The following is a 27,391-nucleotide window of genomic DNA, read 5'->3' as shown; positions in this document are numbered from 1 at the left end:
CCGGAGAAAAGGAAAGGAAGGAGCTACGACGAGGTGCATGCACATAATCAGATATTGAGAATCAGAGCAGAGGACTCACATATCGGAGAAGAAGACAATTGGGAGGGGAATTTAAGGCTCAAACACAAATTAGATGTTGCCCATTTCATGGTTTTTTCCAGGCAGGCTTCCCCTCTTAGCTGCAACACTGCTCACTGAGGTCAACGACTAATAACTCTGTATTTATGTATTAACAAGCAAATGATAATAAAATCAAATTTCAAAGACGAGGCAGTGTTCTGGTGGGGTTGACATCACAGTTCAACTACATATCCTGTAATAAAACTACCTGTTCTACCCTACATAGCAAAGTATTATACTAGGATTTTTCTTCATTTAATGTACTCTATAGTTATATCATGAGAAACAATAAATAATTCAACATATAAATATACCATGTAAAGATTAGCAGAAACATTGATCCATGATTGAGTCATAAACAACAACAGACACTGAAAAATAAGATACCAATAATCCCCATTAAACACACAAACAGATAGCAGAAAATTACATGCAAATTTCGAAAAGTTCAAAAACACCAGAAACCAGTTCAACAGAAACATAAGAAAAATAGAAAGATGTTTTGACGACAAACAATCAACCAATGAGTTCATTGGTTGCCACGATTAAAAGGTTTCATAACCTCATCTTAAAACAAACCCTAATACTCCTCGTTCTCATCATCATCACCTTCAGCAGATTCAGCTCCAACTTCCTCGTAGTCCTTCTCCAGAGCAGCCAAGTCCTCCCTAGCCTCGGAGAACTCCCCTTCCTCCATACCCTCACCCACGTACCAATGCACGAAAGCCCTCTTAGCATACATCAGGTCAAACTTATGGTCAATCCTCGAGAACACCTCAGCCACACTCGTCGAGTTCGAGATCATACAAACAGCCCTCTGCACCTTAGCAAGATCGCCGCCAGGAACCACAGTTGGCGGCTGGTAGTTGATTCCGCACTTGAAGCCGGTCGGGCACCAGTCGACAAACTGGATTGTCCTCTTGGTCTTGATAGTGGCTACAGCTGCGTTCACGTCTTTAGGGACCACGTCGCCCCTGTACATCAAACAGCAGGCCATGTACTTGCCATGGCGTGGGTCACACTTGACCATCATGGAAGATGGCTCGAATGCAGTGTTGGTGATTTCCGAGACAGAGAGCTGCTCATGGTAGGCCTTCTCGGCAGAGATGACTGGGGCATACGAGGAAAGCATGAAGTGGATTCTTGGGTATGGTACGAGATTTGTTTGGAACTCGTTCACGTCAACGTTCAATGCACCGTCGAATCTCAGAGATGCGGTCAGGGAAGAAATCACCTGCACATTTCATCGAACACCATTAGTCAAACATGTAATAGTCACTAAACCTTGATGTATGTCTATAGATCTACAGAAATTTACCTGAGAAATCAGCCTGTTCAGATTTGTGTACGTGGGTCTTTCAATATCGAGGGATTTACGGCAGATGTCGTAGATAGCCTCATTGTCGAGGAGTATAGCAACATCGGTGTGCTCCAACAGAGAATGAGTGGAGAGCACAGAGTTGTAAGGCTCCACAACAGCAGTGGAAACCTGGGGGGAAGGGTAAATGGTGAAACCCAACTTTGATTTTTTACCGTAGTCAACAGAGAGCCTCTCGAGAAGAAGAGATCCGAGACCAGATCCAGTACCACCGCCCACAGCATGGAAAACGAGGAAGCCCTGAAGTCCGGTACAGTTGTCCGCGAGCTTACGGATCCTGTCAAGGCACAGATCCACGATTTCTTTGCCGATGGTGTAATGACCTCTGGCAAAGTTGTTGGCGGCATCCTCCTTTCCGCTGATGAGCTGTTCTGGGTGGAACAGCTGGCGGTATGTGCCGGTGCGGACCTCGTCAATCACAGTTGGCTCCAGATCTACGAACACCGCGCGAGGAACATGCTTTCCAGCGCCAGTTTCACTGAAGAATGTGTTGAAGGCGTCATCACCGCCACCGACGGTGGTATCTCCGGGCATTTGTCCATCAGGCTGTAACATTTCAAATCACAAAGGAAAGAATCATCAATATTTCCGAACAAATTACATATCTGATAAATTTCGAAAGATGCGAACAGAAATTCAGATCTATATAATGCAAAGCTCTATCATATTCACACATCCAACAAAACAATCGCTCATTCGCAACCAAATAATACTGAAAGTAGGTTTAAACAACTAGATCTGATTATTAAACAAAAAAACTTCATATATTTCCGAACAAATTACATATCTGATACATTTCGTCAGATACGAACAGAAATTCAGATCTGCATAATGCAAATCTCTATCAATACACACATCCAACAAAAAATCGCTCATTCGCAACAAAATAATGCTGGAAGTAGGTTTAAACAGCTAGATCTGACTATTAAACAAAAAAACTTCATAGATCTAGCATAATTAACACAGAAAATAAACAAATCTGAGAATCTTAGTTACGAATCGGAAAAAGTAAAAAATAGATCGAGGCGAACCTGAATGCCGTGTTCAAGGCAGTAGAGCTCCCAGCAAGCGTTGCCGACCTGAATTCCGGCCTGTCCAATGTGGATTGAAATGCATTCCCTCATTTTCGCTTTTGGTTTGGAAGATTAAACTTCGTAAAGGAGATTTGGATCTGAATAAGAACAGAGAAATAACCAGGAGCGTATACAAAGACGTTCTCTGGGGGGAATATGGTAGATTGGAACTTGTGATGAAACGGGGGTTATATATATATCTGAGGCTGGTAGTAAAACGAGGGTGTAACTTCAATTTTACACTCTAGGGTTGATATTTTTTTTGAATTTTGAATTTTTTTTTTTTTTTTTCACGCCTGGATACTAATTAATTACTGACCGTTGCCGCTCCGATTTTTATTTTTATAATTTTCCGTTTTTGTCGGACGTGGCCACGTGGGATACTGGGATTTAATTTGAAATTTGAAATTTTTTGGTGCTGGAGGGATACCCGTTTCCACGATCCGGAGCAGTCTTAAACGGGTCATGGATATCGGTAAGTAAGAGAAGGCCCAAATCAACAGTAATTGGGCTGATTAGTAATACAATTAATTGAAATGGGCTCATTAGTACTACACTAAAATACTATATTTATAGAGAGTGGAATGGGCAATAAACGGATTGTTTTGGGCCAACACTCAAGAACTTATGGCTAGTCTATACTCGATTTGAGATCGATTGTTAGCGCCTCGCTCTAGCTCAATTCGTTTAAAATAATTAATCAGTCTTGAACATATTTTTTTTCGCTCAATAAGCTTTGAAACAACTCGAGTTCTATTATAGAGAAGAAAAAAATTATCATATGAGTAAGAAAAATCAAGTCGACGACCCGATTAAAGATCAGTCGAGTTTTCAGGAAATGTGTAACATTTTGCAATATCAATGGCATCACTATGACATTCTTGTTTTCATAGAGAATTATTTGGAAATAAAGCAATGCCAACAATGAAACATATATATCTTTTGGGATTTGCATAAAAATGCAACTTTTGTAAAAGTTTTGCCAACTTTTAAGTATTCAACCTTTTATATATATAAAAAAAATGGGGGTCACAAAAAGAAAGGCAAAAGAGATTGTGGAGCAACAAGAAATGAATGAGTGTGTTTGGTGAAGGGTCAAGAAGAAGTCTATTCAATGGAGATGGGATCACAAAGTTCACTCCAATTACTACTACTCAATGTCCATTCAATTAATTCACTTCACCAAAAACACATATATATATATATATATATATATATATATATATATATATATATATATATATATATATATATATATATATATATATATATATATATATATATATATATATCATATCTATATATAATCACTATCATTTCAGGGTACCAATTGCAACAGTATTCATGCTTTTCATGATTATGTTAGATTGATATCAAATTAAAAAAAAAAATGATAACATTTAAAAAAATGCGACTTTTTTTTTTAATACAAGAACTCGAGTTTCACTTGACTAACTGTTGAGAGTAGACAATGTTTTTTAACCAAATTAAACGTCCATCTAACCCAATTAATCGTATATGGTCAGGAAAAAAGAAAACCATGTGAACAAAAATAAAGCATAAAAAAGATTTATAACATTTAAACAATGAATTTACAATTTTTTTCTATTACCTTCAATATCGTAGATGCAAAATTAAATTATAATTAAATTCGAAACTAATTCATTAAAATGATGCATCATGAGCAAGTGCCAAAAGGAAGGGGGTGCACGCCGAGCAATAATGTGATCCCAACTTTAAGAGTAAATAATCCTCTATATAATTATATAAATATAAAAAATTAAAAAAAATTAAAAAGAAAAACCAAATTCAATTTGTTTAATTATGTTATATAAGTGTACGTGTTGGATATAATTATAGCAGGGTAGGCATGCCAGCTATAAATCCAAAAATGCTAATTAATTAATTAATCAACTAATCTTAAATATTTATTAATCTTTAAACACCTGTTTGCTTCTCTGGAGCTTTTTAAGCTTTTATACTTATAGGTTAGTGTTGAGAAATTGTACTTGTTTATGGGCTTTGTCCATTAGCTATGCTTGCATGCTACAATTTCTACTTTTAGTACTGAAATTAATATATACAGAACGTGTAATAACCTTAAGTACAATTAAAATAAAACATAATTACCATGAAACAGCAGCAGCTCATAACCAACCTAATTTTTGTGTAGTAATTAATTAAGAATCTTGGACGAAGCTTCATTGAGCTAAGCACATGGCTATATATGAAATTTAACATAAAGAATTAATTAAAAAAAATTATAAATTAAGCCAAAGTAGTTTGACAATGGCTGATCTGGTGTTCCTTAAAGCGGCTGCAATTCCAACCAAAAAAAAAAAAAAGCTACTTCATTTTATTTAATTTTGTTATAAATTTTCTTAAGCATAAAATGTTAAGAAAAAAAATTGTTTATGAGAAGCCCGAGTTGTAGACCACGGGAAGCCAGGAGGGAAACAATTAAGTTAATCTGCTGTCAAGGGATTAGCAGACAATAGGGTCTTGTTTGAGACTTAATTACATGACTTTACAACGTAATTTAATTAGCGTTTGTCTTTAAATCATTTATAATCATGTCCTAATGTGATTAATTATTAATTAGATGTCACTCACAGCTCTAAAACTGGCTGCCCTCCCTCATTTTTGAGTCTGAATGATGAATTATTTTTTGACCCTTTCAAAAATAAAAATAACATATTTATATTTCTTATTTTATTTTGTTGCAATTTAAGTTTTAACATAACCTAGGATACCAAATCACTAAAATTTGAGTTAAGAGGAGATTAAATTAGTATTTGATCAGTTTGATAATTTATACTAATTAATTGATACTAGCTAGTACTGTGATGATAATCTGATGAGTATAATTAACTACCGGAAACATCTGCCATAATCATATAGTAATTTGTGATTATGCATGGTATTAGACTTTAAGTAAAGATTATTATTAATTTAATTCACAAGAGAAGATGCTAGCCTATATATTACCCTATGGCCTCTAGGTTAAAAAGAATTTGGACCATGCTATTAATTCCTTTTTTTTCATTTTCTTCGAATATTTTCTTTAATTTGGGCACTTTTGTCAGGCCATAATATCTAAATTATGTACCTCTTTCGTATCGAGAATCTAATTGAGAATCTAATTAGGTTAATTAACGTATAATTAATTGGTCTGAAAATGTGGCCGGCCATGCAATGCTGGTCAAGAGCTGGACACAAATACCCACACATTGGAGCAGAAATTAAGAAATTAGTTGTATTATTATTTTGGTGATGAATGTTTTGAGTGGTCTAAATGTGGAATAAATTTAAATTTGATTTTGACCATTATCGATTGTGAATTCGATAAAACTCAAAATAATAAGTTCGTAATTCTTTGAGTTGATTCTTTTAATCTAACTTAAACCACTAAGATTGGATGCATGCATATATGGTGATAAATATATGCATGGATCAATGAACACTGCCCAAAATTTAGATGTTTTGATCGAGTTATCTAATATTCAAAATATAACTCATTCATGCATAATTTCGTCGTCACTCGATATCCAAATCCAATGGATTCAATTTGAATTAGAAAATTAATTCAAAGGACTACAACTTCAACGTCAAAATTGTATTAGTAAAGTTGAAACGAGGTTTAACATTGCAGATTAAGAATTATCAAAGGAGGAATAAGTGGATTAAGAATTCTTCACAAGTGGTGATGAAATTGATGAAGAAATAAAGCAATTGCAACCATGATTTGACATAGCCTAGCTAAGGGGCCTAACCAAAGTTTCTCTTTAATTCTCCTTTAAGCACATGTATTGTTCTCTCTCTCTATCTCTCTCTCTCTCTCTCTCTCTCTCTCTCTCTCTCTCTCTCTCTCTCTCTCTCTCTCTCTCTCTCTCTCTCTCTCAATATATATACATACATGTTAATTACACACATATATAGACACACACACAAACATAGATATAAAGAAGATATATATAGGTGGATTAAAGAGATTGTGGAAGTGAGAGAAAAATGTTTGGTATGATATTTGCAGCTCACCTAATCCAAACATGCCAAGTTCTTTTCATGCACTAATTTCTGCATGGCATAATTAATTCATTATTATTTGCTCTTTTTTTCCATTTTATTTTAGTTTTAATTATTTTTCACCTCTAACATGATCTGATTTGGCATATTCGATCAATCCGAAAAACTGTCAACAGAGAAAACTGTTGGTCGGAAAATTATTGAGAAAACGAAAGGCCCTCTCTTACATGAGATATCGTAATCAACGAATGTGATATATGCATCATTTATTTTCAGGTTTTTAACTAATTAAATTTTGTTGAGTAAATTATTTACTGTAATTTTACTGCTGGACTATAATATAATGGATATTAGCAAACATTTTTGGAGTATTTATATTGTCATTATTCGATTCTAAAATTCATATAATTATCTCCACTTTTTTTTTTTTTGAATTTTTTTTCCTTATATAATATAATGTTTTTTTATTTGTACAATGACCACATGAATACTCCAAATCAAGTCCGAAGTAAAAAACGGTTAAATCAATTCTGGAGTCAAAACCGCATTAGTAAAGTTGAAATGACGACATATAATATTTTTAATTATCAATATATTTCCTCAAAATAATTATAAATCTTAAAAGGAGATGGAATAATAATATAGTATAGCCTTAACCTAAGTTTAGCTTTTGATTGAAATTACGAGTATGACCTGATTTTGTACGGAAAATAAAATATGTAATTAATATTGGATGCAATAAATACGAGGACCCATTTGAAAATGAAAAAAATATAAAGTCCAAAATCGCATTTATCTTTCACCAGCTTTTCTCTGTAGCCCATAACGGAACTGGGCTCACATATTGTGCATGATATATATATTTTATCATATTATAATATATATAATAATGATAATAATAATATAAAATATTAAATTTTATATTTTACTCAAAAAATATAATAATAATAAGATATTAAATTTTATATTTTAAGTCCACACTAAAAATAACATGAAGTAGAAATCTTATATTAGATTTTTGTTCTAGGTTCTTTTTTTTTTTTCTAGTTTTCTTATATTTAGTGAATTACAAAATTGACCCCCAAGATAGGTCTAACAATTCTTTTTCCAACACTTGATTTTAAGCTAATATGAGTTCATTTGTGAATGGGCTCGATTGATCTACAGGTTCATGTAATAAGAATTTTATTTTATAAATAAAGTTCGGACTCACTCTCATATTTTTTACGGGTTCTATGTAGGGTAACCATATGTAGTGGCTGTGACTATATTCGACACAATGACAAAAAAATGCGGTGAGCTTACAACATGACATAGAATGAGGGAATGTTCATCTACATCTCGAAAAGAAAGATCACTCGTACAGGTTTTCCCTATTGAACTAGGCACAACTCGCAACAAACAAAACATATCGCATGCATGCATCGGACAAACACAACCTGAAGTAATCACGTCACTCCCATGTGTGATCTGACCATAGATAGATTAGGGGAAGAATGTATAAGGGAAGTTTGTCTCTGGTATTCCGACATACAAACTTACTTTCGATATACTCATACAGTATAAATTCACAATTCCAAATGACTTGACCGTTAGAGTGCTGACAACGCAAAAAACATTTCCCAATACTTCTTTTTTGCTGGTCTCCTTGGAGCATGTGGATTTCTTATGTAGGTTTTCTTTAATTCAAGCCCATTATAATCCAATTGAACCATTTGGGCTAAATCAGCTTGTGACATAAAACGAGTAATAAAATATATGTAGCATAGCTATATGAAAAGCAAGATATATATAACTAGTGAGGTTGCTTATTTCAATGCGATTCTTTGGTATAGTGGTTCTACTTGGAGTTTAGCTTTTCTTTATTTTATTTATTATTTATTTTTTTCCAAATAGGAATTAATACTATAATTCATCCTTATGGGGATGCTCTTCCATGCTATTTATTTTGTTTCTTTATCTACTATAGTAACACATAACAAAAGTTCCTTACAGTCAGTCAAAATTAAAATTAGGGTTCTTTCTGTTTTCACCCATCCCCCAACTAATAATTCATCTACCCCTCTTTAGTAAAATCACTATTTCCTCATCTTCTCCTATTCTTTTTAATGGATAAAGACCATTAAAAAATGAATCTTGAAAACACACTAAAACCCTAAATTAATTGAATAAAACAAAATTTACAGTAGTATTTTCAATTTTGCCCAATAAATAAATCAAAGACTTGCCTTTTCTCCTCCCCCAAAAAAATTCATATTTCTTAAAATTGAAAACGCCCAGAGAGATTTAATTAAGAAATTGACAGTATATAATAAAATAATATTAAATATTTTCACATATATCAAAGCTTTAAGCTTGCAGAACTGAGATGAGAGAGAGAGAGAGAGGAGAGAGAGATTATGGGGCAAGATTCCCTTTAACCTGGACAAGACCCTTTTTACTAACCCTGGTTTAGTTGTAAATAACTACAATAAGCAATAACTCAACCCCACCTTCTCTCTTCTATAAGTAAACTTAACCTCACTACACACAGACACACACTCTTTTCTTCTACACACACCCCCCTCTCTTCTCTCTCCACCTCGTTTGACCACCAGTCTCACCGATACATTTTCTCTTTCCGGCAAACTCAAAAACAATTTAAAGTCTATCTAATTTCTCTCTCTCTCTCTCACACACACACACACACACACACACACACACACATTAATGAGCACAGTTCAGTGTCAACTCACTGACCGTTGATATATCTACAGCTATGAGCTCATCAGAATATAATACTCTTATTTCTTAGATCTCATGTTCTTCAAGATTCTTCCTACCATTTCGTGAAAAAACCGAAAACCCCACTTCAAAATACGATCATGCACCACTAGTTTCTAATCACTACTTCGCATTTCACCCTCTAATTTGAAGTGGGTTCTTCGATTGTGATTGATTCCTAGCTAGCAATTAGCTGCTACTCTGTTTTTTTTTTTTGAAAGACTCCATTTTTTTTGGTCGGAAGAAATGGCGGAGGCGGCCGACGGGAAAGCAATGCCGGAGTCGCCGGAGAAGAAGAAAGAACAGAGCCTACCATTCTATCAGCTGTTTTCATTTGCTGATAAATATGATTTAATATTGATGACAACCGGCAGCCTCGGCGCCATTATTCACGGCTCTTCAATGCCGGTTTTCTTTCTGCTCTTTGGTGAAATGGTCAATGGCTTTGGTAAAAACCAAATGGATTTGCACAAGATGACAAATGAAGTTGCCAAGGTTTGTTCTTTTCTTTTTTCAAATTTTCCTTTTCTTGAAATCGTGTTAATCATCCGCTACGACTTTATTTAATCAGATCTAAACATTTTTTTTTTTTTTTTTTTTTGATGCAGTATGCTCTGTATTTCGTCTACCTTGGACTGGTCGTATGCTTTTCATCTTACGCAGGTGGGTTTTTTTTTTCTTGGGTTATTTTAGTAAAGTAATTGTCCTTTTGTAGTAATTGTGATAAAGATTCAATTTTTATTTCATTACACATACACACTGTGATTAAGCCAGTTCATTATGGATCAGTTGCACGTGGTCCATGGTCCGTCTCTTTGTCCTGATCCTCTTCACCTGTCGATTTCTTGAAAATATTTTTTCCCCTATTTTTTATATTAATTAATTAATTAATATACCCCCCCATCACGTATCTCCATCACCGCCTGATACTTGAGAATTTAATGTTTTTATTACATCCCCATTTGTTTTTCATTATGAAAAAACAGAGATTGCATGTTGGATGTACACCGGAGAGAGACAAGTTGGTACGTTGAGGAAGAAATATTTGGAGGCCGTATTGAAACAAGACGTAGGTTTCTTTGACACAGATGCAAGAACTGGGGATATTGTTTTCAGCGTCTCCACTGATACTCTCCTTGTTCAAGATGCCATCAGTGAGAAGGTTCTCTCTCTCTCTCTCTCTCTCTCTCTCTCTCTCTCTCTCTCTCTCTCTCTCTCTCTCTCTCTCTCACACACACACACACACACACACACATTGAATACCCAGTGTGAACATTTACTGTTGTTTTCTAACGGTAAAACAAAACGGTGTAGTTTAGTATTAAATCGAAAGTACATTGATATCCTGTCTGGTTCATCTTAGCATAAATAACTTGTGGGGTTTGGTTTTAAATTGAAATTTTCTTGAATGTGTTGTTTTGGTGGTTGGATATGTCTAGGTTGGTAATTTCATTCATTATCTATCGACTTTCTTGGCCGGATTGGTGGTCGGTTTTGTGTCGGCATGGAGGCTAGCCCTCCTGAGTGTGGCTGTGATTCCTGGGATCGCCTTTGCCGGTGGTTTATACGCTTATACCCTCACCGGACTCACTTCAAAGAGCCGTGAATCGTACGCTAATGCCGGTATAATTGCCGAGCAGGTGAGCAAAATTATTACTTTTAATTTGCTCTTTCTAAATCATGATTTAGTTACCCTTGATTTAGAGTTAGTTGCGCGACTTTTTAATTATGAAAATACTAGTCGAAAATATAATTTTACTTTCTTTTTTGTCAGTCGATTGCACAAGTTAGGACAGTATACTCGTATGTCGGAGAAACAAAAACCCTCGGTGCGTATTCGGATTTAATACAGAACACACTAAAGCTAGGATACAAGGCTGGAATGGCTAAAGGTCTTGGTTTAGGATGTACTTACGGCATAGCATGCATGTCGTGGGCCCTCGTTTTCTGGTATGCGGGTGTTTTCATCAGAAACGGACAGACAGATGGCGGCAAGGCATTCACCGCCATTTTCTCCGCCATTGTTGGTGGCATGTAAGATTAAATGCTACTTTATTTTATTTTTTTCTTCTTAAATGATTAGCCAATAGACGAGGCGAAAAAAATCGAGGGTTCTGATGGTTTAATTCCTACAGGAGTTTGGGCCAGTCATTTTCGAATCTCGGTGCGTTCAGCAAAGGCAAAGCAGCTGGATTCAAATTAATGGAAATAATTAAGCAAAAACCGACGATAGTCCAAGATGATTTAGACTCCAAGTGTTTGACCGAAGTCAACGGGAATATCGAGTTCAAGAACGTAACTTTCAGCTATCCATCGAGGCCTGATGTCATCATCTTCAGAGACTTCTCCATTTTCTTCCCCGCCGGAAAAACTGTGGCGGTAGTCGGCGGCAGCGGTTCCGGCAAAAGCACCGTTGTCTCCTTGATAGAAAGATTTTACGATCCTAATCAGGGTAATTGTTTAATAATAATTTAATGATAATAAACTAAAAAAAGATTCTTTCTTTAGTTTGCTCTGATATGAATCTAACTAAAAATGTTCAAATTTGGACAGGGGAGATTTTGCTCGACAATGTGGACATCAAAACGCTCCAGCTGAGGTGGCTGCGCAGTCAAATGGGATTGGTAAATCAAGAACCCGCCCTCTTCGCCACAACGATTCTCGAGAATATTCTTTACGGAAAACCGGACGCAACCATGTCCGAAGTCGAAGCTGCCTCCTCTGCTGCTAATGCTCACAGCTTCATCACCTTGCTTCCTAATGGATACAACACCCAAGTTCGTTTTTTCATTTCTTTCATTCCTTCGTCAATTCTCAACTTAAAAAATTATAACTTTCTTGCTAACAATTCAATCTTTTTTTTTATTCGAATTCCAGGTCGGAGAACGTGGGGTACAGTTATCTGGCGGCCAAAAGCAAAGAATAGCTATCGCGAGGGCAATGCTAAAAGACCCGAAAATTCTTCTTCTCGACGAAGCAACTAGTGCATTAGATGCAGGCTCGGAGAGCATTGTGCAAGAGGCTTTGGACCGTTTGATGATTGGGAGAACTACAGTAGTGGTGGCCCACCGATTATCAACAATAAGAAACGTCGACTCGATTGCGGTTATACAACAAGGGCAGGTCGTCGAAACCGGGACCCACGAAGAATTAATCGCCAAAGCCGCTGCTTATGCTAATCTAATCAGATTTCAAGAAATGGTGGGGAACAGAGATTTCTCGAACCCTTCGACTCGAAGAACAAGATCTTCGAGGCTGAGTCATTCTCTGTCCACGAAATCGCTCAGCCTCCGTTCTGGGAGTTTAAGGAACCTGAGCTATTCTTACAGCACGGGTGCGGACGGTAGGATAGAGATGGTGTCCAATGCCGAAACGGAGCGGAAAAATCCAGCACCTTCTGGATACTTCTGCAGGCTTCTTACACTGAATGCGCCCGAGTGGCCATATTCGATTATGGGAGCTGTGGGGTCCATTCTTTCCGGATTCATCGGCCCCACTTTTGCAATTGTGATGAGTAATATGATTGAGGTTTTCTATTACCAGAACCCTGCTGACATGGAGAGGAAAACGAAGGAATACGTCTTCATATATATCGGAGCGGGTATTTATGCCGTTATCGCGTATCTTATTCAGCACTACTTCTTCAGTATAATGGGAGAGAATCTCACTACAAGAGTTAGGAGAATGATGCTTGCAGGTGAATTTTTCGGTTACAAAGATTGAATTTTTAATATAAAGATCATACGAATTTATTTTTATAACGTCGATTTTGTTTTTTTCAGCGATTTTGAGGAATGAAGTGGGGTGGTTCGACGAGGAGGAGAACAATTCGAGCCTACTCGCAAACCGTTTAGCTACCGATGCAGCGGACGTAAAATCGGCTATTGCAGAGAGGATTTCGGTGATATTACAGAACATGACTTCTCTACTCACTTCGTTCATAGTTGCATTCATCGTCGAATGGAGGGTTTCACTGCTCATACTTGCTACATTTCCTCTTCTTGTCCTAGCAAACTTTGCTCAGGTAAATCAAACTTCAATTAAGGGTGTTTTTGGTAATTTCAAGTTTCACATCTTTCTTGGCACTAGAAGACAAAGAGTGTGAATACACAACATAGTTGCTCCTCACGTGCTTCCTTCCTTTAAATCTGATTCATGACTTCTTGAAACTCACACACAAATAGTAAATAAATTAAAATAAATAAAAAGTATGGTGTGTGTAAAAATTCTATTATTGTTCAGCAAGTTCAAGGGGGGGCACTGAGAAGTGTGCAGGTTATCTTATTACATGTGGGGTTTATGTTTTTTAACAAAATTCTTGATGCCACCCCATTTTTTACTATTACCTTTTTAACTGTACTGTGTACTGTAAAAGGCATTCATTCAGTTTGCTGACACTGAGAAAATAGCAGTGTGCGTCAGTTTTTTCTGTGTCTGATTTTTTTTTTTTCTTTTCTGTGGCGCATGTTAATTGTTTGAATATTGTTGGCATGGGGTTTGATTGATTCTTGAAAGACAACCACCATCTTCCATTCCCACTAGATATTATTTCATGCCAGAGATAGATTCTCTCATCCCGTGACCAAAATATAAATAAAAATACAATCTTTAATCAATCTGTTAATTATAATCAATGTTAATTAATCATTTCGATTATCGCACTAAACATTACTTTGATTTCGCAGCAACTATCTCTCAAAGGGTTCGCAGGAGACACCGCCAAAGCCCACGCAAAAACGAGCATGATCGCCGGAGAAGGAGTGAGCAACATCCGAACTGTGGCGGCATTCAGCGCGCAAGAAAAGATTCTATCTTTATTCTCCAACGAGCTCCGTTTGCCGCAGAAGCAAAGCCTCCGCCGCAGCCAATGCTCCGGCCTACTCTTCGGCCTCTCGCAGCTCGCTCTCTACGCCTCCGAAGCACTAATCCTCTGGTACGGGTCCCACCTCGTTAGCAAAGGGGTCTCCACCTTCTCCAAGGTCATCAAGGTATTTGTCGTCCTAGTCATCACCGCCAACTCCGTCGCAGAAACCGTCAGCCTCGCCCCGGAGATCATCCGGGGCGGCGAAGCGGTCGGGTCGGTTTTCTCGATCCTGGATAGGCCCACACGGATCGACCCGGACGACACCGAGGCGGAGACCGTCGAGTCGATCCGCGGCGAGATCGAGCTACGCCACGTGGACTTTGCGTACCCGTCTCGCCCTGACGTGATGGTTTTCAAGGACTTCAGTCTGAGGATCCGGGCGGGCCATAGCCAAGCCCTAGTCGGGGCGAGCGGGTCGGGTAAGAGCTCTGTAATTGCATTAATAGAAAGATTCTACGACCCGTTATCCGGAAAAGTTATGGTAGACGGGAAAGATATCCGGAGGCTAAACCTAAAATCGCTCCGCCGTAGAATCGGATTGGTCCAACAGGAGCCGGCACTCTTTGCCGCCAGTATCTTCGAGAATATTGCATACGGGAAAGACGGCGCCGCCACCGAGGCGGAGGTGATCGAGGCTGCGCGGGCGGCGAACGTGCACACGTTCGTGAGCGGCTTGCCGGAGGGGTACAAAACCCCCGTAGGAGAGAGAGGTGTGCAACTCTCCGGCGGGCAGAAGCAGAGGATCGCGATCGCACGGGCAGTACTAAAGGACCCGTCCATTCTCTTGCTGGACGAGGCCACGAGCGCGCTCGATGCAGAGTCGGAGTGCGTTCTGCAGGAGGCGCTCGAGCGCCTCATGAGAGGGCGGACCACGGTGCTCGTGGCCCACCGCCTGTCGACCATACGTGGGGTCCACAGCATCGGCGTGGTTCAAGATGGGCGGATTGTGGAACAAGGCAGTCATAATGAGCTGATTGGCCGGCCGGAAAGTGCTTATTCGAAGCTGCTGCAACTACAGCACCACCGCATATGAAGAAAAGATGGTGTGATTGGTTATTAACCTTTTTTTTTTGTTTTTTTTTATTGGTATGATGATGATGATGATGGTGATAGTTGTAGATATTTGGTATGTAAAAGACAACTTTATCCCTAGTGACGATTTTCTGCACTAAAATTGATGTTGTAATAATTAACTTTGATGCATGATCTTCTGTTTCTCTTTTTTGTTGCTGAATTATGAATTATCCATTGATTTTCACATCACATGTGCTTGCTTTGCTCATTTTCTTTTTATTCTATTTATTTATTGAATTATTATACACTCTTTATTTAATCTTTGAGGCCGACATAAAAACTATAGGATATACTGGAGAACACATTCATTTGGCCCATGTGCTTTTAATTATCTAATTAAATAAATATTTTTTACAAAAGCAAAAACATGGCCAGTTAATCATCATATCCAAAATGTATCATGGAGGGTCTCAAGTAAAGATTCTCTTTTTTTTTTTTTTCTTAATATTAATATTAATAAAATATAAATTAAAAAAAAAAAAAAACGAATTTACCATTTTAGTCAAAACATGGGTTTAGATCAATCTGATAACTAAATTTAGAGAGAGAAAAAGTGTACAATTGTTTGTAAAAGCAGCAGAGCAGACAATGGTGACAGCCTCCAAGTGACATTAGTAACTGCATTCATCTAAAAAGTAGGATACCCTAACATGTGCGTACTTGTGTTGTCATACAAAGAAAAATAAAGGCCACCAATCGGAAGACGACAACCAAGCAGTTCTTTTTAAAGTTAAATATGGACTTATTTGTAATAGAAAGTGAAAGAGGGGGAAAAAAGCAAAAGAAGAAGTTCTGCAACAATGGAAAATTGGGCTGGAAATTAAGAGGGGCCAAAACTAGGGGCCTTTTGGCCCACAATATTTAATCAGAAGAGAGATTTGGATTTTCACAGATCTAAAGAGAGATAATTGGGTCCCAATGCCCTTCTCTTCACATGAAAGTAAATTCATTGTTTATTTTTTCTTTATAAATTTAAATCGCGGATACAAATAATAGGATCAGTATTAATATTAGTATTTTTATTAGAGGTGGTATGCTCAATTATACGTTATAATGTCGAGAGTTAAGAGTAAATGTGATATAATGATATTATCAAGTCCGAATAGAAAGACTAATGTTACTAACAATTTTATATAAAAACGTCACGGCTGAAGTACTAGTTTACAGAGACAATACAAAAAAAATGCGTTACTCCCAAACAAGGCCTAATAATATGTTCACACACGAGGATAGAGACAATTCATGTGGTTAAAATGTGAAAAGTTGGGTGGCATAACATTACTGCCAAACAACCCCTCTGAGTTTGGCCCTCTATATATCTTCCCATTAAATTAAATAAATATATGTTATGTGATGGTGATGGTTTTGTTTTATGTTACACCCAGTGAAATATACCGCTGATTATAAGTTGATCTGCATATAATTACATACACCAATGTGTATATGTGCTTAGTTGTAAGTTATTTCATGATATCAACGGTTAATAATTACCCTGTATACTACACCAGATGTAGCATCTCAAAGAACCGGTGATGGATGATAGATGGGCAATATATATATATATATATATTTTATTATTATTATTATTATTATTATTATTATTATTATTATTAATTAATGGAGTACCAAAAGGTAGTGTATTTTTTGGGTGGAAGTTATATTCACGTGAGGAGCACGTGACAACTGAAAAGTTGGGTTGGGCCAAAGAAAAGTTGACACGATAAATTATTGTTTGGGCTAAAATGTGGGGCTCGTTGTTAATGATCATGTATCACGTTCCAAAAAATAATAATAATAATAATAATTATTATTTTTATTATTATTAATAGTCACTGTATTAATGGAAGTTATATGTGTAACATAAATGTGAAATCTAATTTTTCGTTAAATAAAATATTTGGATTAAATTATTAAACAAATGAACACTAGTTTTGCAATTAAAGAAAAAGAAAGGCAATAATAAAGTTGGCCCATAAAACGATTAATATGGTCACTTACATATGGGCTTTCTTCAATTTTGTATAGCCCAATCCAATATGAATTAAAGCCCAACAAGCTGAATATTGTTTTAAGATTAAATCCCATTAAAATAAAGGGATAATTAGCAATACACCCCTCATCTAGGTAAATGAGTTAAGAAAAACCCCCATCCCAAAAATAATTAGAGAAAACCCCCTTACCTAATATTCTACCCAAATATTATTTAATAATTCCCAAACCACCCTTTCTCACTCTTATCTCTTCTCTCTCTTTCTCTCTCTCTCTCTCTCCCCTCTTTCTCTCGCACACATAAAAACACACACACACACACACACACAAATTAGTGAGAAATCTCAACAGGAGAAAGCTCAACAGGAGAGTAAGGAGGATTCTGCCGCCGCCGCCGCCGCCGCCGTCGTCTCCGCGCACGCGTCAGCTGGAGTGAGATTTCGAGGACGTGGGATCGGAGCGCGTTGGGGCTGTCGCGCGTGACGATAATTGGGGGCTTGGGCTTGTTCTTGGATCCCGGAGGACGACCGCGCGGGCGGCGGTTGGCGGAGGGAGTACCCCCGGAGCTGGTGGTAGCGGCGGCGTCGTCGTCCTTGGAATTAGCAGACGGCTCGTGATGAATTTCAAGACGAGAAGAAGGCAACGGCGGCGGCCTCTGCTGCAAGTGGAGGTCCGTCGGTGGTGTGAGAAGCTGATGAACGTAGCGAGAAGAATTACCACCGCCGCCGGAGCCTTGCTGATGTTCGTAACCCGCCATTTCTATACATCAATCTCTCTCTCTCTCTCTCTCTAACTTTCTCTCTCTAGCAAATAGAAATGAAAACGAACACAGAAAATTAAAGTAGTAATAAAGAATGAATATAATCAGTTATATTCTCTATTCTGGTGTTGCTTTTGGGATTAAGTTAATTTAGGATTGGGATTAAATTAAATTAAATTAGTTTTCTTAATTGGTGGAGCTGAACATGCTCAAAATATGACGGGTTCGGCCATGGCAGAAGCTCTGGGTGGTGTGGGGACGATGTGGAGGCCGATTTTGGGTTTATTTGTGGCTGAAACCTTAATCGACTATGTACATGTTCATAGTCGATTAAGCTAATCGACTATGTTCTGGTATTCGATTAAGGTTGATCGACTCCAGTTTTTTTTATTTTTTTTGGATTTCTTGTTTATTGTTTCAATTGTATAAATCATTTATAACGTTTGTATATTTTTTTTTCTTTCTAAAATATAGTTGATTTTGCATTTTTTCGCAGTTGTAATTTGTTATGTTTAGTAGCAGATTCTTAATCGACTATGCTTCATCATAGTCGATTAATACACCTGATATAGAAAAAAAAAATTAAAAAAACAAAAAAAAAATTAAATAATTAAATAATTTCCTTAATCGACTATGAAGCATAGTCGATTAAGGCTTAATCGACTATGCTTCATAGTCGATTAAGAAAAAAAACGGAAAAAAAAAAAAAAAAAAAAAAAATTGCTGAGCGTGACCCAGTGATGATGTGGCGGGTGGGGACAAAGCTGGAAAGCATAATGGCTGAAAATGGGTGTGGACTTTTCTCAAATGGACTAAAATATTTTGGACCTCCCTCAATTAAAAAAAATAATGAGGGGGTTTTCTCAAAGAGCCCCTAAAATAAATGTATATAATTAGTTGTAGGAGTTGGACCCACTTGAGACAAAATAGGATAGTGAATTAGTACGTAAACGAAAAAATAGTGAATCATGTGATATAATAAGAGAACATGCAGAAACCGAAAATAACTGTTCATCAATTATTATGTCCCCGTTTTTTTGAATTTTTATTAATTACTATGGTCCCCTTCACCAGGCCCAGCATATTAGGCAATGCTCTACTACCACAATATTATTATTATTATTATTATTATTATTATTATTATTATTATTATTATTATTATTATTATTATTATTATTATTATTATTATTTGGGCTTCTTCAACCCTTTAAATCAAATAAACTATTTCATTTCTCTATAATTCGAGCCTCAATTTTATACCCAAATACTTTATTTTTTATATAATATATTTAAATATCGTTTCAATTTTATCAATATATTCACCAGGCAACTTGACCCGTCCAACGGATCCCCGACCCGAATAGCAAAAAACCCGCCCCGTTGCCATCCCTACCAGCATTGTGTCGTTTTATTACATAAAATATGAAAAATATATTATATATGAAAAAAAAAAAAAAAAACTAGTTTCTTCTAAAATGTCCTGAGTCTGGCACTGTACAAATGTTATTTAATTAAGTAAGTTTTGATAAGTTCTTTCAATGTCTGCTTTCGTCTTCAATAATTGATTAGGACCTCTGAACATTAGTGACTTCTATTACAGTATTATGTTGGTACATTGATTATTTCAGTTTTATTTTTTAATTGTTTTTTAGTGTTTTGGATTAATTTGAATATTCGGTTTCACAAATCAATCAGGATGTCATCAAAATTACATTTAGACATTTCTTGTTCAACCCCCCCTTTTTTATTCATTCAGTATTATAAAAATTTAATAAGATAATTATTTGCTAAAAAATCTCAAGTAACTGTAAGTATTTAATATTAATCATTTTATAAGATTTTTTGTCTGCCAATCTTTATTATTTATACATTATATAGATTTACGAATATGACATCAAATGATGATACAATTTTATCCACTTACTGTAATTGTATACTTATTAGTAATCATCACAAATTAGAAAAAGGGGTTCTTGAGAAAACCCCTTCACTACTTTTTTTAATTGAGGGAGGCCCAAAATATTTTAGTCCATTTGAGAAAAGTCCATACCCATTTTCAGCCATTATGTTTTCCAGCTTTACCCCCGCCCACCACCTCATCACTGGGTCAGCGCTCCGCGATTTTTTATTTTTTTTTATCCGTTTTTTTAATTGACTATGAAGTATAGTCGATTAGTCTAACATCGACTATGCTTCATAGTCGATTAAGGAAAATCTTTAATTTTTTGATTTTTTTTTGGTTTCTAATTTTGAATTTAATTTTTTTTTGGTTTTTTTAATTTTTTTCTCTATCAGGTTTATTAATGCATAGTCGATTAAAATTTTAGCTATTAAAAATAATAAATCAAAATTACAAAAAAAATCCAAAATCAATTATATTTAAAATAAAAAAATACAAACATTGTAATTGATTTATACATTGGAATCAATAAAGAAAAAAAAAATTTAACAACTAGAGTCGATTAACCTTAATCGACTATGGAACATAGTCGATTAAGCCTTAATCGACTATTGAACATAGTCGATTAAACCACATAGTCGATTAACGGCCCTGCCTGCGCGATTTTTTTTTTCTGCGCCGTCTTCCACCACAATCCACCAAAAAACCCGAGATCTGTTCTTCATCGTCACCACGTCGTCGCCACACCACAGCATCACCACCCCACTTACATATTCTAACTGTTTTTACACCAAAAAACCCTAATTGCTTATCAGAATCCAACTCTCCTTCGAAACCAATCTCTAACAAGAATAAAATAAATAACCGGAGCTAAAGACGGCGGTTTTGAGTGCTGCTGGGAACACCGCCGCCATGGCCAGTTGGGTGGCGAATACAAAGGCATCTTCCTATGACCGATAATCCATGGCGGAGGTAATTGCCAAGAGAAGAGAGAAGAGAGAAGACGAGAAGAGGGAAGATGAGAAAAGGAGAAGAGAGAACGGCAGAAGAGAGAAGACGAGAAGACAAGAAGAAAAAAAAGAGAGAACGGCAATGGCTTAGGGATAATAAGGGTGGTTTATTAAATAATATTTGAGTAGGATATTAAGTAAGGGGGTTTTTTCTAATTATTTTTAGAAGGGGGTTTTCTTAACTCATTTACCTAGATGAGGGGTGTATTGCTAATCATCCCTTAGAAAAAAAAATTCTATTATAATAGAATCGTTATCAACAATTGTACAAATTAGAAAGTAATGATTAATGTAATGTTATTCAATAATTGATGGCAGGACAAGATTTGATCTGGTGGGACGTCTTAAAATTAAATAAAATAAAATTAATCTACGTACGCCTCAGTTTGAATGTTATCAAAATAAAATTATTAGTCAAAATATGATATTATCACTCCTATCATTGTTTACTAGGATAATTAAACTTAGCTAGAGGTCTAATACGCTTATTTGCTCAATTGGGCCAATTCAATGGACCTACAATTTCTGTATTTATTGGGTCACGAATCCAATATTGAAGATAACTATAATTGAAACCCAATCATGTTCAAATAAGGTTTGAACCGGACAAGTACAATCAAGTAACTTCAGCCTAACCAACTTGAATATATAAAGATGACAATTCATTTGTTAAGGTACGTTCAATATTCGAACTATTTAACTGCTCGTATTATATCTACGATTTTTGCTATCCACACACCTGACTTTAGCGTAGGAGGGGTTTCCGCCCGGTTTAGTTTACGTATTTTATGATCGCAGGTATCTTAAGGTCATCCAGCTCGTGAGTCAGTGATCCACTTTACTCTTCCAGTTCATCCTACTTCAACTATATAAGGTGATCTAACTCTAGCATCATCATACACAATTCCATACTATATAGTTTTCCTTTTGTTAGCCTACTTTTGACAACAATTGTCCATGTGTGGAGGCTTGTGTATGGGCAATCCACTATCGAATGCCGTAGACGCTTGTCTGTGCTGAATATGCTATAATGCTAAGAATATTTGCGTATTTAATGCCACGAATGGATTGTAGGACAATTGGTATGGTCTGTAGGACCGGCAATTGAGCCGGGCCTAACCAAAGCCCGATGGCTCGGCCCGATTATATTTGAGCCGAGCCTACTTTTTAGTGAGCTAGGTCGAGTTTGAGCTATTTTATTAAACTCGATTTATTTACGCGCCGAGTTTGATCAGCCTACTATGGCTCAACATGAATAAGGCCCGACCGATTAGGATAATACTAAAATATATAATATATTTATTATTTTAATACTATGACTCAACATACAAGTTATGAAGATTATTTGATTTTGCGAAGAAAAAAGTCAAAATGAAAGGAATTAAGTAGTGACGGTGGCAATAAGTTAAATATGAATCAAATGCAACATCTCACCGAGATTTGAGAATATAAAATGTTTCAATAATAAGAGTTACTAATCTTTTTTTTTTTTACTTCTTTTGGTTTTATTTTCATGTTTTTCCAATAACTTTCAATGATCGTTTAGGGTTTTTTTTTATTAGCTTCAATGGAGGTAAATCTTGTTCATCACTTATTTTTATAAAAAAAATTACTCATTACAATTATATAGTAATGGGGCCCGATACAAACCCGAAAAAATACATGAGTCGAGCTTGAGCCTATTCTAATGAGGCCCGATGATATGTGAGTTTGAGCCTATAATAACGAGGCCTGATGGTATGTGAGCTTGAGCCGACTCAAGCTCGACTCACATGGCCCGATTGTCAGCCTTAGATCTGAGGTTCTAATAGTGGTATCAGAGTCAATGTCACTGGTTCAATTCCTGACACCATGTCCTGCACAAATTTTATCTAAAGAACAAAAAAAATACACAATTTCATAATAAAATCCAACTAAACTAGACCTTAAAATAAATAAAATTGATGGTAATTAAAAAAAAAAGTGTAACAAAAAAAATTGAAAAATAATAATGAAAAAAATAATAATGTGAACAGTAGAAAATAGGAAAAAATGTTATGGCATGGAGGGGAGACCCCTACTGGCATCTAGCCACTAGGGACATCAAAATTCATCAGACACGTGACTAGGGGGGGTCGACAAAGCCATGCTTATTTTTATTTATTTTTGTTGCATGTTTTTTAGAGTATAATTTTTTGCTTAATAATATTATTACATATTAAACAAAAATGCCACGTGGCGTGCCGTGGATGGCCCGGAAATACATGTGACATGATTTTTTAACAATAGAAATTTGCCACACTGTCGTGGTTATGTCTCTAACAAGGAGGAAAACAATTAATTGAGAGACTGACTTTTGGTGGAACCTTCTTCCATTTTTGTTCTTCAATCTCTTCATAGTAATGGGGTACCCCCCCCCCCCCCCCCCCCCCCCCACACACACCCACCCCCAACCTCTAGTCCCTATCAACCCCCAAACATACAAGTGATTATCTCATGTGCCAGTCACGTGATCGCTTGTCAATACTGTCACACTATGCACAATATTTGTTTAGTTTGAATTAAAAGTAGTGATATTAATAATATTAATACTATGTTTAGTTTGTTATTTTGATATATAGTATAAATGGCTTTGGAGAATTTGAGCCTCGTAAATTTGATCCAATTTAGGTGGGCCCCTCAGAGATTTTTTTCCCCTAATTTCTTTAGTTAAGGAAATTTTATCATATTAATATAGCTAATGATTTATATTAAGCCCCAATAAATAAAGTATGAACAAGTGTTAAGAACGAAGAGATAAAGCCCAATCAAACCCTAAACGAATTCCAACTCTTCAATATTTGATTTCATTCCATACAAATCTAGGTGATTGTGATTTATTTAAATTTAAAAAAAAAATCATGAACTAATTTTTCTTTCAAGGATTTATTCTTGTATTATTTTAATAGAATAATACATACAAAATCAAAAAAAAAATTTAACTTGTGTTGCACTATTTATTACCATATATGATTTAAATTAAAAAAAAAAAAACATGAACCTCAAAATTATGCCAAACTTAACTAATGACTTAATTAGAAAAAAAAAAAACAAAATAAATTTAATTAGAAAAATAATCCATTTTAAAGTTTTGTAAATACTTTCATGCATAAATACATACATACACGTCATAAGAAATCGCGTTTGATAAAAGGATAACCAATAAATTAAAGAAGTGATGAGTGTCCAATGATCATCACATGGTCTTGTTTATTGAGACATGCACATAAAGATGTGGGCCCCACTTTTTGTTAGTACAATAACTAACACTTTTAAAGCCAACTTGAGTTTGAGTATAACACGGGCCCACATCGCCAACAGAAAGAAAATAATAATAAATTAATTAATTAAAAAGGCGATTTATGTATTTCTTTTTTAATTTTTTTAAAATCATAAAAAGGTGATTTATGTACGATGTATGCATATACGGTTTCTAATTGGAAATAACAATTTTAATGAATTAATTTTATACATGATACTAATTAAATTTTTTTATATTTTTTTGTGGGCCTAACCGCATGAAATTGGGCCTAGTTGATTTTATGATTAATAAGGCCTACACCCATCACTAATAATAAAATTTTAGTTATTTAAACTAAATATTTAAATTTCAACGCATTATTATTTATTACATATAAAAGCTAATTTTGAGGTTTAATTTGATTATAAATTAATTCAGTTAATTTCATATATTTTCACAACTATGAATCCAATAATGACCCCTTCAAAAAAATATGGTTGAATCCAAATACCGTTTTAGTTTTAATAATATCTCGACCTTCAAACATAATTTTGACCATTTTCGAGGCTGAACTAATCAAAACTCAAAACACGCAATTTGTAGTTATTTGACTTTGCTTGCTAATCCAACTTGAATCAGCAAGATTGAATGTCGTGTGAGAAATATATACATGGATCAATAAACTAGTTATCTAAAATTCAAAACGCAACACATTCACGCATACTTTTATCACCGGACATCCAATCTACCCGATTCAAGTTAAGTTAAAAAGCTATTTCAAACCTCTACAATTTCCGATTTTTTAATTTAGCAAAAAGCAAACTACAAAAGGACCCGAATCACGTCCAAAGTAAAAACAGTATTAATAAAAATCGATACGATATTTAGCGCTTCAGATATAAACAACATTTAGAGCTTGCTGAGCTCGAGCTCGCTCGTTTACTTCGACACGAGCTTGAGATCATCAAATCTGCCAGGCTCCACTCGAGCGAGCCTCCCTTTGTCTCTCCTACACCACTGCTTTTCCCCGAAGCACCCGTCTTCTTCATCTCTACATCACTCATCTCTCTCTCTCTCTCTCTCTCTCTCTCTCTCTCTCTCTCTCTCTCTCTCTCTCTCTCTCTCTCTCTCTCTCTCTCTCTCTCTCTCTCTCTCTCTCTCTCTCTCTCTCTCTCTCTTGTGTGTGGGTGGTCCAGTTCACTTTATAATAACCATCTCTCAATGCACACACACATATTATCATCTTCTTCTTCTTATCTTCCCTCCCCCACCCCCTCACCCCCCCTACCTATAGCCTATTACATGAACTAGGTAGTCCATATCTAACAATTCAGTATATATACAATTACCCCCCTCCCCTTTTTCTTCTTGTTTAATTCTACCCTCTACATTTCTTCTTCCTCCTCCGATCAACTCATCTATATATATTTTCAGCTAATTTCATTTACTACAGTTGATTTATAAACACAAATTAAAAAAAAAACGTATATACATATATATAAAATAATAATTTATAATTAAAAAGATCGATCGATGTCTGGAAGAACAAGGTCAAGGCAGTCAAGTGGTAACAACAGGATAACAGATGAACAGATCATTGATCTTGTCTCCAAACTTCATCAACTCCTTCCCGAAATTCGCTCCAACAGACGCTCCAACAAGGTATATATATATTTTTATTATTATTTTCTATACGTACATTCTATATACATACATATTATAATTACATGATTTTTTGTTTGTTTTTGCATTTTGTGTGAAGTGAGAACGTATAGAAAAGAAAAAAAGAGGGGGTTGCATTATTGAGCAACGTTTGTGGAAGTTGAGTGCAATAAGTTTATTAGTACTAAATAAAGTTGAAGTCAAAATTTCATTAAATTCCTCTTTCCTTATGAGTCACTGTTATCCTCCCCATAAATGGAAATTCAAATAACTCCCTTTTTAATGCATATATACATATATATTTTAAATACAGTTGAAAAAGTGTTGCATGTAAAAGCATGCACATAAAATTAATTAAATATATAATTAAGCAAATAATTTGTTTGTTATTATATATATATTTAATTAATAAGTTATGTGTATTAATTATATGAACAGGCATCTGCAAATAAGGTGCTGCAAGAGACTTGTAACTACATAAGAAACTTGCACAAAGAGGTGAATGATTTGAGTGAGAGGCTCTCACAACTACTTTCCTCCATTGATGCTGAGAGCCCTGAGGCTGCTATTATTAGGAGTTTAATCTAAGTTTTTTATTTTATTTTATATATATATATATATATATATATATATATATATATATATATATATATATATATATATATATATATGCAGTCATTATTATTATTAATACCATCCTTAGCAGCTTCAGGGTGATGTCGTCGCTCGTTCCATTTTTTTGCTTCGATTAATTAAGTACCGTGGTGATGAAGTAGTAGTATTCGATTTATTATATATTGTTATTGTTATTATTATTATTATGATTATCGAGTATCCATTGTTATAATGGATGCATGCTGTAATTAAGATGTATTAATTAAATGGGAATTTATGCACTTAATTTTGTTTCATATTTTTTATGTGTTATTTATTTATTTATTTTATGTAATTGGGCATTAAATTGTTGGAAATTATTTAGGGTTAATTTCATTCACTTATCCCCCGTTATTATATTAAAAAATCTTCACTTACCTCCCCTCTACTATAAAATTCTTTAATTACCCTCCTCGATTACATGTTATACCAAACATACCATTTTTTCTTAAGACGAGTCTCACTCTTTTCAATTTCATAAGAAAGTAAATATTTTAGTACTTATAATATTAATGTGTACTCACTTTTATGTTTTGCTCATTTTTTTTTTCTTGTATTGGACTATCTAATTATATTTTCTTTTAAGCGATATTTGTTCTAAAGATAAGTAAAATATAAAGTATCATAGAGTGAAAATAACACTCAATAGTTTTTCTTTATTTATTCGAAAATCTTTACACTAATATTCACGATTTAAAATTTATCATGGCGTATTGTTTTGATTAAATAAATCTAATATTAAAAATTAATAATGAAATATTTAATACATTATATTATATAAATATAGAATGCCCACACTTGAAATCAATTAGATGGATATTTAAAATTAATTTACATGTTCAAGTCTATGATAACGAAA

At 35.2% G+C, this 27,391-nt stretch overlaps 3 protein-coding genes across 3 annotated transcripts; 2 read left to right on the top strand and 1 right to left on the bottom strand.

Annotated features, from left to right (window-relative positions):
- Positions 1-495: 495 nt before the first annotated feature.
- On the bottom strand, positions 496-3,435 carry LOC105961671 (tubulin alpha chain). Its single transcript, XM_088821497.1, has 3 exons — positions 2,530-3,435; positions 1,439-2,044; positions 496-1,354 (listed from the first exon to the last, which is right to left on the bottom strand). The coding sequence occupies exons 1-3, from the start codon at positions 2,620-2,622 to the stop codon at positions 701-703; spliced, it is 1,353 nt and encodes a 450-aa protein (XP_088677623.1). The 5' UTR covers positions 2,623-3,435; the 3' UTR covers positions 496-700.
- Positions 3,436-8,962: 5,527 nt separating this feature from the next.
- ABCB19 (ATP binding cassette subfamily B19) lies at positions 8,963-15,487 on the top strand. Its single transcript, XM_012985912.2, has 10 exons — positions 8,963-9,855; positions 9,969-10,023; positions 10,347-10,522; positions 10,800-11,000; positions 11,135-11,394; positions 11,496-11,812; positions 11,914-12,137; positions 12,238-13,057; positions 13,143-13,384; positions 14,046-15,487. Exons 1-10 carry the CDS (start codon positions 9,607-9,609, stop codon positions 15,255-15,257), a joined length of 3,756 nt encoding a protein of 1,251 aa, XP_012841366.2. The 5' UTR covers positions 8,963-9,606; the 3' UTR covers positions 15,258-15,487.
- A 10,015-nt stretch (positions 15,488-25,502) lies between these two features.
- On the top strand, positions 25,503-26,493 carry LOC148768268 (transcription factor PRE2-like). The gene is made up of 2 exons (XM_088821496.1): positions 25,503-25,878; positions 26,317-26,493. Exons 1-2 carry the CDS (start codon positions 25,750-25,752, stop codon positions 26,464-26,466), a joined length of 279 nt encoding a protein of 92 aa, XP_088677622.1. The 5' UTR covers positions 25,503-25,749; the 3' UTR covers positions 26,467-26,493.
- Positions 26,494-27,391: the final 898 nt, after the last annotated feature.

Source organism: Erythranthe guttata, chromosome 8 (genome assembly GCF_056151865.1).
Source record: "Erythranthe guttata isolate IM_541 chromosome 8, IM_541, whole genome shotgun sequence".
Lineage (NCBI taxonomy): Eukaryota > Viridiplantae > Streptophyta > Magnoliopsida > Lamiales > Phrymaceae > Erythranthe > Erythranthe guttata.
Note: the sequence above shows the minus strand (reverse complement) of the source record. Positions and strands in the feature narration are given on the sequence as shown.